Source organism: Gymnoscopelus braueri (genome assembly GCF_963280865.1).
Source record: "Gymnoscopelus braueri genome assembly, chromosome: 9".
NCBI lineage: Eukaryota > Metazoa > Chordata > Actinopteri > Myctophiformes > Myctophidae > Gymnoscopelus > Gymnoscopelus braueri.
The window spans coordinates 54,472,702-54,486,937 of record NC_137610.1 but is presented as its reverse complement, the minus strand read 5'-3'; the positions used below and the strand labels follow the sequence as shown (position 1 = coordinate 54,486,937).

Below are 14,236 nucleotides of genomic sequence, written 5' to 3'. Positions count from 1 at the left end.
GGGGTCTTCAACATTTTCAGCCCAAGGACCCCCTAGCTGAGAGAGAGATGAAGCAGGGACCCCCTCTATATTGTATAAAATTGTGTTTCAGATTTCCCCCCCCCTCTTTTTTCCCTCTACACCTCTATACCTCTTTGCCAAAAATAGCCGATCTACAAGCTCACAACGCCTCGCAGCGCGAGGCGTTGTGAGCTTGTAGATCGGCTATTTTTGGCTAATGTTCCCCTCAGAATAGGGATGCTAGGGTTCAAGATTGGCGGACCCCCTATAGTAACTCTGAGGACCCCCTACGGGTCCCGGACCCCCTGTTGAAGACCCCTGACCTAAATAATGCAGAGAGTGTCTATAGGGGCGGGACTTCCCTCGTACGTATTTCCCCCAGAAACTATGTCTTTTGACCAATCAAAATGCTCGTTTAATTCACAGCGACTGTAAACAGATTTGTAAAGCGTTAACGTCATTTCCTTGGGCGGTACGTCCGCCACATTCCGGTACTTCGGTTTAAACTTTAGACACTCAACCGGCTAGAACTTGCCCAGCGTGAACTGAGTGGGAAGAGCAACCAAGGGGCCTTTTCAATCCCCCAAATCAGTGTCGGTTGACTACAGTAAGATAATCAATCAAATTGTTGTCGGGCAGAAACCTCTTATCTCCATATTTTAACTTTTTGTGTTTGTTTCGTAAATTAACGCCCTACTTGGTCATACTACAGCGTCACACAAAAGATAAAAAATAGCAGATCTGCAAGCTCGAAATGCAGCGTGAAGCGACACGTTTTGAGCTTGTAGATCTGCTATTTTTTTTAACAGTTGAGGACATAGGAGGTTTCCACCCGAGAGAGACGATAGAAAATAATGCAATACAGTTGAAGAATAATACAAGATTTCTAATGGACATAATAGAGAATTACACATCAGTTCTGAATGAACATCATAAATGATAATCCATTTATCAAAAACATTTTCTTCTTTTCTTCTTACTCCTCCTCCAGATCCTTCACCACCTGCTCCACCACCTTGCGTAGCTGGTCCACCAGCACTGTAGAACACATATAAATATCATTTTGGGGATATTTTGCATCAATAGGCATAAGTTGAAATGAGGTAACATAAAACTATTGATGTGAAACAATAACAGAAACAGTAATGAGGGGTGAGTAGACAAGCATGTGACAAGTGTCTGTCTCTACAGACTTGAGTTCTACCAGCACTGAAATAAATTGCCCAGGGGTGAGTTGAGTTTGGCCAAGGCCTTATTCTATATCTATTGTTTTCACACGATCAGAATTAGAATCAGTATCAGCTTTATCTGTCACATAACAGGTTTACAGGTGTAAGGAACAATGGGATGAAAAGAAAAATGTGTGAACGCTCCATCATTTTGTAGTGGGCAGTGAGAAGAGAGAGGTACAGCGAGAGCAAAGGGAAAGAGATCAGCTTACATAAAACAAATAAAGATATATATACCTATACAGATAGCAGGCCAGGCATACAGCATACATGATGTTTAGAACATTAGCATCTAATATGAGGTATGATCTAGTCATTGATTAGAGATCATACCTGGGGTTAGTCACACGCAGGTTTTACTCTCCTTCTTTAAAAAAAAAACAAGCAAAACACAATTACCTCCAGCCGTTGGCCTTTGAGAAGCGTCATACGCACGACAGGCATTGATCAGTTCTCCCAGCAGTTCAGGGCAGTCGTCAGGAAGTGGTTCTAACACTTGCTTGTCCTCACACACTCTCTTATGGATCTCCATATGGGTGGTACAATCTGTTATGAGAGAAATGGTTATGATACATTAAGCAATCAGGTACAGGTGATTGTGTAATTGTAAAGTGTACAAGAAAGGTACAGTCTGCATTAACCACTGTTTTCACTTTTCAGGACACACACCGTCAAGGGGTTTCTTCCGGGTTGCGATTTCCCACAGGACCATTCCTAGACTGGAAAAAACAAACAACAAACAAACAAAACACAGTGTGGGTTGGTTCATTCAGTTACGTTATTGGCTATAGGTCCACTTATAGTTAATGGATTATCCCATGCAGCATTGTATTGTTTTGTGACTTATTATATTCTTTTGTACATTTGTTTTCAAATGTTATTCTTCTTTTCTTATTGTTTAGAGGACTGACCTATAAATCTCACATATCTTGCAGTATGGATGGTTGACACTCTCCAGCTGTTCAGGTGATCGGTAGCGCAGGGAGCTCTTCTTTGGGTTTCTATTCCTTCTCAAGGACGTCTCTGTTTGTACCAGCTCCAAACCACCCAGCTAGTCACAAAACAGACAACCAATGAGGGGGAATCATTACTAAATATGATATAATATCTACCATATAGAAAATATACCGATGTACTAAAGTGATGACTTATCTCTGTCTAGAAAACAAAACTCACAAAGGAATATTATACATAACATTGTGACTTTTAAAAGATTATATGCATTTCAAAAGTATTGAGCCAGGAACAAAAGAAAAGAAGTATGCAAGAACATATGATGAATCCCTTCATATCACAAATATGAAATGCAATTTGTTTTTAACTCCCTCATACCTTAACTCTGAAATCTTCATCGACCAGGAACTTGTTGCTGTTGAGACTTCCATGGACATAAGTCTTAGTAGATTTGACTTGTTCTTCTTGATGTAATCTAAGATGAAAAAATAGTTATCAGTGTAATTCATCAGAACCAAATTGTAACAGAAAAAGTAAAAGTCATGCCTCATGACAAGGCCCTCATACAGTATCACTGTCATCAAATACTTTATTTTCTTTATTTACTTTATTTTTATTTGGATAAATGTGTACCCTTTTGCCGTCAATTAATGCTCCATATCCATATGAGTAAAATTGCCAGACTAATTTGTTTATTTTTGGAACACAGTTGGAACACTTATAGGTCATAGCAGTAGCGGCCATTTTCTGGTTCCACTCAGAAAAAGACAATGCATTTTTCCCATAAGCTGAATTCCAATCCCCCAAAGTCGGTCACTCGCTCACTCTCCTCGTGTCCTCCACTCGCGCCTAAGCCCCACCCCTGGAGAGGATTAAATGCGAGGACGGAGTGGTCGACCCATTGCAGTATGGATGGTTGACACTCTCCAGCTGCTCTGCGGAGTGCCCCTTTATTACTATCTTGGCTGTGTTTTATCTGAGCACAAAATACAGCCTACCACGTCAACCCTTACTCCTTCTTACTTATTAATCTAATTGATTTCTCTACCACTGAGAACTCACCTGTAGATGCCTAGTGCAGCATCCAAACACATTCGAGCTTTCCTGTCCCACGGTAGTTTGCGCTTCGAGTCCAACACTTTTCTAAGACTTCCCCTCTCACAGTACTCCGTAATTATGAGGTAGTTCGGACTGGGTCCTACAGGCAGGGAGAAGGACACCTCATGTGAACCACCATTTTTTTTTTGTTCCAGTGCAAAATAGAACACAAAATGATAAAGTTCACTCACCATTCTCATTCTGGACACAGATGCCAAACATTCGCAGTATGTTTGGTGACTCAAAGTGCCTCATGGTTCGGATCTCCCTGTTGAATATCCTCCTCACCTCGCTTTCAGGGAGACGATTAAAGACAATTAAGACAATCGAAATGAACTCTTGGGCCCATGTGATAATTTATCATATCACTTAGCAGGGGTCTTCAATGTTTTTCAGGTCAAGGACCCCTTAGACCCCTTATAACCATTTTATCAATTAAAATATATATGCCACAAACCTTGGACTAGTGGAGGCTGGATAGTGTTTGATGGCCACTGTAAATTTCTGGTATTCTCCTTTGTAGAGTTCTGACATGTCAGTTTTCATGACAGGCTCTTTGGAAATAAAGATCAGCTCCTCAGGTTTAATCTCTCGGATGTCTTTAATCTCTCGGCTGTCTTTAGCAGTGATACTCAAGTTGTATACTGTTGATGATGGAAAAACCATGAATGGGATAGAAAAATAAATCATCAGACAGCTGTCAGTGAAACATGATCCATTATTCGAAACTGGCTCCCCCTCCCCCCCAACCTGACATGGAAATTCAAATCCTTGCTAATAATTTATGGACTCCAGTCTCATATTATATAACGGAATTGAAACTCTCAAAAGATCAGAACATTCCTTGACTCAGATGAAATATTGAATGGTGATAGAATGATTTATTTACTGTGTAACATTCACACAACAAACACGTACATCATACACCAGCAAAGCACACAGATAGACTGACTTGCTCTTCCCTGACTGTCAGCTCATAATTGGCTAAAGGAAAAACAATCAAACATTTGATCTCTTCTACTGAGCTTGTTAGCGCTAACTTCTCTCCCATGCACTCTACTCCCTATACTGTAGCAGATGTGACATGCGACCATAACTCCTTGCATTCCGGCCTTATAGCATTTTAGGCCCTCTGTTCACAGCTCTCAAGTTTTAGCAAAACAGACTGATCCATGCCAAGCAATATAATTTAGCTTCATCAAACCCCAGCATCCATATTCTGGGGGGAACATTAGCCGATCTACAAGCTCACAACGTGCTGCAACGCGTTGTGAGCTTGTGGATTGGCTATTTTTGGCGAGGACATTTGGTGTAGGCTACACAGAAAAAAGCGGCCCAAGTACTAATGAGACGTTATTGTTGTTTACTTACGCATGTTACCAATTATTTTCAGCATTTCATGGGATTCATCCTGTTTCTCCAACATAGCATCGTGTTTCTCCAACGCAGCATCCTGTTTCTCTGACATAGCATCCTGCTTCTCCAACATAGCATCCTGTTGGTCCATCATATGTTGTAGCACTGTGAAACACATTCTGATATTAAAGCCAATCACACAATCACGGCTACGTTCATAAGACGAAACTGATCCATGTGCTCTTTCATGCAAGTGAAAGAGTGCATCTCTGCTACAGCAATACATACATTTTATATCAAAATGCTGTATTTCGGGCATGTAGTTTGACATGGTACACCCTCCCATACAGAGGGAAAAAGTAAGACCTACATTGGGCTCAAAGGTACAATGATAGATGTCATAACCCAGTCAATCCGGGAAAGCATCTGTGTCATTTTAGATTTGAGCTATATACTGTAGCACATTGGCTCAAAGTGGGGGGGGGGGCTAACCATGGGCTAACCTCAGTGTAACCTCAGTGTATTCATCTGGGGGCTAAATTAGCAAATTTAGCCCCCAGATAAATGTGTTAATACATCATCACCATTTGAACCACTTTATCCTTATTTTATAGGTTGACTATTAAACAATTGCAGATATACAAGCTTACACTTAGTGCCGCTCTGAGAGCTTGTACATCTGCTATTTTGTTTGGGGAAAAAAAGAGGAAAATGTTGAATAATTTAGCATTTCTTAGCACAAATCTTCTTTTCTGGGGTTCCCTGGCACAAAACATTTTCAGATGGGGGTTCGCGGCCCAATGAAAATATTTCTTTGGGGGGGTCCTTGACACAAAAAGGTTTGAGAACCAGTGTCTAAATACACAAATGATGGTAATACCCCCCTCCTCTCACTTTTCTGGAGCTCTGAATGATCCTCCTCCCTGTCTGTTTCATCCTCTTTCTGCCGAAAGGCCACGTCAAACAGCTTGTGTAGATTATGATCCATGTCCACCTGCAGATTCAGGGACAGCACCTGGAATGCGTCGTTGAGACGCTCGTTCAAACTCACAAACTCGTCCCCGCGGCTGTTGACCTTCAACATGCGCGCGAGGAAAGTAGCAGAGGTGTATTTTTCGACACTTTCTTTAGCGGATTCCAGTGTGATCTTGAGCTCCTTGAGGGCCGTCTCCACCTCGTCAGAGTTCTCACCAGCAGCTTCTTTTCGCCTGATTTTCAGCAGCAGTTCCTCAAGCCCTTTCACGCGCCAGGCCAGGCGGCGGCACTGTTTCTTGTTGGCCTTGACCTTCTCGCAGAGAGCGTAGAGTTGCTTTGCTATGGCGAAGATGCATTCTAAATCCATGACGACTGAAATGAGAGAGGGTAGAAAGGGGGACAGACACAGGTTGAAATGCAATAGACTGAATCCTGAAATGAGCCAGATGGAAATGAACTGAATAGAACATGGACTGGACAGTACTGGACTTGAATGGAGCAGGCCTAATTGGATTGGATTGGATTTCTATCAAGGATGCAGAGGGCATTGTAGAACCGAAGGGGACGCATGCATGTGTTCCCACTTCCTAGCGTGTGCGCTCGCGTGTGCGCACGAACATTTCGTTACATTACTTTCATAACATTTTGTTACTTTTTTTTGTTTTTGTTACATTAATTCGGTTAATTAGGTAGGGTTGTAGTACTCGAGACCGGTCTCGGTCTCGAGACCGCTATTTGATTTACTCGGTCTTGTCTCGGTCTCGCCCATAATTTCACTCGGTCTTGTCTCGGTCTCGCCCATAATTTCACTCGGTCTTGACTCGGACTAAGGGACTCGGGACTCTGCCCCCACCGAGTCCACTCGAGTCCAAGACCAAGTCACTACAATGCAATGAAATAATTTTATTATACCCATATTATGAGGAGCCTATTCACATTAACATTCTAAGAGAGCTGTCTGGCGCTTATGGACAGCTGTCTTGGAGCGCATCATCTCGTGGTTGACAGCGCAGCAGCAGCAGAACACACTCTGCCATGTCCCTCTTGTTTATATTATTTTAAAATTATTTCCACTAACAGCGCAAGCTTTCCAGGTGTTTATTTATTGTGTGTTCACTGTGTAGCCTGTGGTTGTTTTAATAAATAAATTAATTTCAGTAAGGTTTCCTTGCGCACATTATTGATTGCCAGTGGCTGACAGCGCATGTGCGCATCTGATCACAAAACCCGACGCTTGATCAACAGATAAATATAGATTAATACATTTGACAAAATACAGCGAAATCCCAAAATTATTAGAGTCTTAATATCCAGTAAGCAATATAAATGAACTGCAAACAAATTCAAAGTTATAGGCTATCAATATCACACAAAAGTAGAGAGAAGCTGTGATCTCACCTCACAAACAAATGGACAAGAAATAAATAATCCTTTTGCAAACAACATCCATGTTCTGTTTGTTTGTCAACAATGATCTAAATGGAAAGTTTATTTCAGCCATGTGACAGTTTGACATAGTTTGAGCCATTTTTGCTGCGCAGCACAGTCCTCTTTAAGTTCATTGCCTTCACCTGTTGTTCTGCTGTGCGCAACAGGGCATATCTACGCCAGGCCAGGTTTACCTACCCAGGCCATGAAATTCATAGGCAGTCATCGTAGCCAATTAGAATGAAATATGCTAAAACTGACTCATGTACTGATACAGAACCGTCGCTGTTGGGTGGAAACCTTGTATGTTCCTTTTTTTATTATTATTATTTAAAAACTGGTGAAAATAGCCAATCTACAAGCTTCAATTATTAATAATTAAGAAATATTATATTTTAAATAGTGCAAAATCAACTAAGTTCAATCACATTTAATTTGAATGAAAATAATTTGTGGGGAAAATACATAAAATCTGTGAATCTAATGTGATTCATATGACCCCTACTTCAGTCAGTGAAGTCCAGGGCTGAATGTGACAAATATTGAGACCAATATAACTTAGTACAAATATTGGTCATTTGCCAATATGGGTTATATTACACAGATAGTTATACTATTCTTGTACTATATTAAAATAAAATCATCCTTAACCTTCAAATTAAATTCATCATGTCTGTGGACTTTAAAAAAAAGCCCTGGCATTTGGCCTTTGTGCCCTAAAAAATGACAAAAGGTCAAGTGGCCTTGCCCCTGGCCTAAAATGATGAAATTCCAGGCCTGGTCACAATGCGTCATGGGACGCATTGTGAGCTTGTAGATCTGCTTTTTTTAAAATATATATATAACTATTGTAGCCTGTTATTATGACGTTTACATGCAAACGCATATTGAATGACAGTGCGTTTAAATCGAATGTCTCACCAGTGTTTGAAACACTGATTAATTGCTGGGGTGTGAGACTTAGTCATTGATTGGTCAATAACTTTACCATTCACATGTAATTCAGTCATTAAAGTAGCACATATCGATGTGCTATGTAATGATGGCTCCTTGTCATTAAAGGGGAGTAGTTTTCATTGTTCTGTCTGTAAGGAACATTAATGTGAAATGATGATAATGGCTCATTGGTCAATTTGGTCATTGTTGTTTGGTCTAGGTTTACCATTGAGATGTAATTAATTCAGTAAAAATAACTAAATAGCTAATTGCTCTGCCATTCATTAAAAGATGCAAAGAATTTTTTAAATGTCAAAATAAAAACAAAACAAAATTAGAAAAAGGGCTCCTCGGAGCACAGGTCTCCGCCAGGTCAGGTAGGTTATTGTGGCTTCCTGGTGGCACTATAACAGGCCAATGTGAAAAGGGCGGCATTTCTTCCTCTCTAGTGGGAATGTGTGTGGAAAATTTCACGGAAATCGCAAGCTGCGTTCATGATTTGAGGCATTTTGTTCCAAACTGACCTATCCTGCAAACTTTGGAAGCTAATGTTAGCAAATTAGGATGCAATATGACATATCGGACACATCCGTCTTGATCACATGACTATAGAGATACTGTGTACTGATTTGCGTGATTTTTGGACAGAATCTGAAGGAGTAATAGCAACAAATTTGTTTTACAAAGTCAGCCTCCTGGTGGCGCTCTAACAGGCAGATGTGAAAAATGCAGGGCAAGGGTTTTTCCTTGGCCTCTAGGGAGTGTGCAAAGTTTCCTGTGGCCTGTCATAGCGCCACCATGAGGCTGATTTGAACATTTTCTATCGAATAAGAAAAAAAAAAATCTGGTCTCGGTCTCGACTCGGTCTCGCCTCCGGTCGGTCTCGGCCTCGACTCGGTCTTGCCTCCCGTCGGTCTCGCTCTTGACTCGGACTCGACCCCCTCCCTGGCCTCTCGGACTCGGTCTTGACTCGGACTCGCCCCCCCTCGGACTTGGTCTTGACTTGGACTCGCTTTAGGTGGTCTCGACTACAACCCTATAATTAGGTATAAAAAGTTTACTCCATGAAGTGTAGATTTTTTTTTTCTTCATCCCAAAAGAGGGAGGGATATCCCCCCCCCCCAATGGAACTGAGTATGTTCAAACCACCCCCCCCCCCTCCTGCGTCCTTGATTTCTATAACCCACATATTATCTCTATACAGAATAGCACACACCCAAAGGTTGGAGAGGTGCGGACTAGCAGAGCATACACATCAAAAGGATCAGAGACACACACTCAGGTTTTCAAGCTACAACGTGTTTTGGCATGAGCCTTCCTCAGAGCGCGCGCGCACACACACACACACACACACACACACACACACACACACACACACACACACACACACACACACACACACACACACACACACACACACACACTGAACCGTGCACCCGGTAATAGACGTTATTACTTTAGTTACAGTGTAGTTACACTCTCAGAGTTAATATAACAGTGAGAATTCTTCAGTGTAGAAAGGGGGGACAGGGAGAAGCATAATGCTTTATCAAGCCCTACCCCTGACTCAGATTGCAGCGAAATTAAATTATATTGTGATAGATTCATAACAGTGTTTTCAGGTTCAATGTGTGTTACAGTAAGTCTTGTGCACACAGGTACATAAGAGTACAATAATTTTGATCTGGATCCTCAGCACAAAGGTTTCTTCAGGTCATAATACCTACCATGCATAAACATGACAAGTCTAGACAAGATAAACTGGTCCTGCCGTCTCCCTGATCCCTGGAATCCCTGATGTCAAACCATCGTGTCGAAATCACTTCTAAAAAAGGAACTCCTTTTACTGACGTAATGCCATGTTGCTTTTTTAATGTATCACTAGAGTAAGGGGATTTAATTTGGGGACAGTTAAGGGTGCACATCATAATAGATTTTAGGCCCTGAATGGAGCTTTGCAGCAGTGGTTCTCAAAGTGGGGTACGGGGACCGCTAGGGGTCCTTGAGGGGGTTCCAGGGGGTCTCCAGCAAAATGTGTTATGAGAGAGGACATGTGGAATATTGTGATGTTTGTTAAATGTCTTTGGAAGCTCATCCTTTCCAACACAACGTGTAATTAAAGTGTTACAGGCATAACAGTGCTTCTCCAGTTAAAGAGAACGTGAAGAAAGAAACTCACGAGGCTTAATTAGGTATGTCTCCAGTTATGACTCCGGTAAAGCAGGTCATATGAAAAGCCATACTACACGTTTCATATTTATGAATAGGCTACAGTAATGCTTCTGGTATTTTGTATTGTTGAACAGTGCTGGAAAAAGTACTCAAATGTTTTACTTAAGTAAAAGTATCAACACTGCAAAAGTAAAAGTCCGGAATTCAACATTTACTTGAGTAAAAGTACAAAAGTATCGGTATCAAAATGAACTTAAAGTACAAAAAGTAAAAGTACTAAAATATTGGAAAATAGACGATCTAGAAGCTCACATGCGGCGCGTTGTGAGCTTGTAGATCGGCTATTTTCAAATAGCCTAGGTATAAAATAGGGCTAAAGGTTAATGTATGTTTAATACATTAATAATAATATGTGTTTAATTGTAGTGGAGTAAAAGTACAATATTTGCCACTGAAATGTAGTGGAGTAGAAGTAAAAGTATTGGAAATTGGAAATACTCAAGTAAAGTACAAATACCTAAAATATGTACTTAAGTACAGTACTTAAGTAAATGTACTTAGTTACTGTCCACCACTGTTGTTGAATACCACAGATAGCCCTGACTGGATGACGTATGAATCACGTTCCTACCATCGGCAAAAAGGAAACGAATACAACTTCATATCGTATTTGAAGCCCCTGACAAACCTGTGGACATTATAAAAAGAAAGCAGGCGACTTAGCAACTTCAACTGATTTCAATAAAACACATTCAAGAACTTAAGGAAGTCATTTACCTGTGGTGGTGAGTGTGGATGCAGCGCGCCTGTTCACACACCCTGGTCACACTGTTACTAAAATGAAACTAAAATGAAACTAGAGCTTGGTTTAATGCTCTCTGCCCCTCCCTCTCTTCTTGCTTCATTCTTGTTTGCATAAAAGGCACGGTGGCACAGATGTATACAAAAGAATGCTAAAAGGATTATCCAATAAGTCCAGGGCTTGTTTCCTGAGGTCCTGTGTATTCAATTCATCAAGACATTTAAAAACAAACAATAATATACAATAATATGCAAAACATCATATATATGAGTAGTAATAAAAAAAAGAAAAATATGTACAGTAAACATTTGGGGGTGGGGGGGGGGGGGGGGCTTTTTTACAGGGGCCAGTTACAAATTGCAGCCACCTGTTGGTGCTCTTTTAGATCGGTTTTGAAGGAGAGTAATACTTTTTTATGCCCGTTGGTAGGGCATTCCATATTCTGGTGGCATAGCTGAGTGGTTAGTGAGCCCGCCTAGGGAGCCAGAGGCCCTGGTTGCCCCAGGTACGATTCCAGGCCACGCCAGCATATGTGTCGATGAAATTTGTCCCTGAGCAAGACTCTTAACCCCTAATTGCTCACAGGCCCTCATTGGAAACAAGCCCGCAAGGACTTTCATGAACGTCCTGTTAAAAGGAATTATCCTTATCCTTATAGCAGTAGAACAAATTTGATCAAATTTTTGTGCACCAGGAATGTCGCAATAAAGTCGTTTAATTGGCTATTGGTCCAGTTAATTGACTATTCCATGCACAAACTAAATATGAAACAATAAAGCAAAAAGTCCATAAAAGGAAGGCTGGCTTTATTTGTAGCAAAGTGCTCCTTTTTACAATCTAAATAATCCTGGCAGTATGGATTGGACAGAAATCCAATTCAATTACATTTATGTGAAGTTACATGTTTAAACTGCAGACTAAAAATAAGTTCTTTACTAAATCAAGTCATATCTGTGAAACGCACCATACACAAAATTATGTTATACACACGATAACAAATTTAAACGTATGTAATAGCAAACCTGTTACACACATAGGGTACCACAAACAAATGTGAGGTGAGCTCCACTTAAAGGGCAAGACCACTTTGGTAGAGGTTTGGGTTGTGTTACCTTGCCAAAGGTCCAAAAATAATTGCTCCAGTGATTAGAAATTGATAATTCAAAATATGCTTCTCATTGACATTACATTGTACGCTAAAACAGCTCTCAAAGTCACTCTTTTAGCACATAAACAAACACAAACCAATTTGATTCAGATACTATAGAACATCACCAAACCCAGTACAGTTTTTTGTTTAATAAAAATTATGTCTGAGGTTTTCTTCCTAATAAAAATGGCAAAATCAACAAGAGTTGTTTCAACGTACGATGCAAGTCCAATGTAAGTCAATGAGGAGCATATTTTGAATGATCAATTTCTAATCACTGGAGCAATTATTTTTTATTTCTTGTCCACCTTTGGAGTTACATCATGGCAAGGTAACTACTGTACACAACCCAAACCTTCACCAAAGTGGTCTTGGTCTTTAACATCAGGCTTGAATCAACCTGTCGAGTTACTTTATGTTCCAAGACCAATAATGACACACAATTCATAATCCCAATTATTCCACAGCTATTTACGAACAAAATCAATTGTTTGAAACAAAATAATCAAAATAAGTTTACTTTGATTGATTGATTGAATACTTTATTAACAGTTTGCAAAAAGTACATAGGTACAGTTATACAATAATGCTAAAACTAGGATAAGCCCTGAGGGCTTGTTTCGATTGTGGTCCTGCAGTGACTAGGTGACGAGATCTGCTTTCGAGGCAATCTTGCCCTGTTGCTGTTCACACTGTCAAGGATCCTCCTCACTAGTGCTTGGAGTGTGTTGTCAGCATGGACGTTGGCGGCCATTTCCTCATGTACCCTCACTTTGCAGGTCATCAATGATGGGCCCCTCATTCACGCACCACAAATCTTGACAGTTCTTGAGTCTTTTTGAAGAAAAGCTCTTTGTCTTTAAGCAAATGAAAATATAACATACTGTAATAAATAAACTGCATATGATTGGTATATATATATATATATATATATATATATATATATATATATATATATATATATATATATATATATATATATATATATATAATTCTTGTACATGTTATATCTAAAGGGATTGAGAATGAACTGGGAAGAGAATATTAATATTGTAGTTTTATGGACCCACATCCTGTTTTAATGAAGTGTAGTCCATTGTAGTCCAGGAGGACTGACATTCACCTGTGGAAATCATGTAAAACACACCAATGCACGCCCGCGCTCGCGAGCGCACACGCACACGCGTGCGCACACGCACACACACACACACACACACACACACACACACACACACACACACACACACACACTACAAATACAAATACATACTGTACATACCTATGCATGTGTTTATATATATACTGTATGTACTAATCAGCTTGTACTGTATGTGCATACAACTGCATGTACCGTATACATACATAAATACATGCTGTACATGCTGAATGTCTGGTAAGTGGTGTAGAAAAGGGGCTTAGATGCTTATAGGGGAAGATAAATTAAATAAAAAAATTGTGAGGTGAAATTCAGTATTCTTTTATAAATAATTTAAAAGGCGACAGTAGCTTAGTTTTGAGGCTTCATTGTGTCCCATTCACATCAACACCAGTAGCCTATATTCTACCACCAAAAATCCACATTGTGTTATTCTAGGTTGCATATTATGTGCTGGCATTAAATGTCATGCTGATTTGCCTCTAGATGGCAGTATGTACTCATCTACATTCACGGGAATGTTCCAGAAGTGACAGATGTGTCACTTAAACACTTTCACTGTCTACAGTTTTTCAATTGTCAACTAAACAACTTTTTGTCTAATCTTTTACTTCAAGTGAAACCACAGAATGTGCCATTTTATCGGTGTTGTATAGGCTACATGTAACAACATGAATATGTGCACATGCTTCTCTCAATAGAGCAATATGACCCATACTGTATGTCATGTTAACATAATAAATAAACTACAAACAATGTTTAAGACACGAGAAAGTCTGTTTAAGTGATGTGGTAAAACTGGATGAGTATGTATGCTTGTCAGTCACCAAAATATGATGTTGTAATAGGCAATAAAAAGGGGTTTCCTGGTGAGTGACACATAGGCTACGGCACACCGATGGCATAGGCCCAAGTCTGTCTTTATCACATGTGCTTTTAATCAGTCAAAACAGAGAAAATATCTAACCTTAAGACTTGAC

General features: G+C 40.1%; 1 protein-coding gene across 1 annotated transcript; it reads right to left on the bottom strand.

The window, feature by feature from the left end:
- Positions 1–252: 252 nt before the first annotated feature.
- On the bottom strand, positions 253–10,971 carry LOC308091700 (mixed lineage kinase domain-like protein). The gene is made up of 11 exons (XM_080437377.1): positions 10,926–10,971; positions 5,532–5,984; positions 4,653–4,802; positions 3,739–3,925; positions 3,473–3,573; positions 3,246–3,381; positions 2,562–2,658; positions 2,141–2,280; positions 1,899–1,948; positions 1,629–1,775; positions 253–1,038 (listed from the first exon to the last, which is right to left on the bottom strand). Exons 2-11 carry the CDS (start codon positions 5,977–5,979, stop codon positions 977–979), a joined length of 1,518 nt encoding a protein of 505 aa, XP_080293503.1. The 5' UTR covers positions 5,980–5,984; positions 10,926–10,971; the 3' UTR covers positions 253–976.
- Between the last annotated feature and the right edge of the window lie 3,265 nt (positions 10,972–14,236).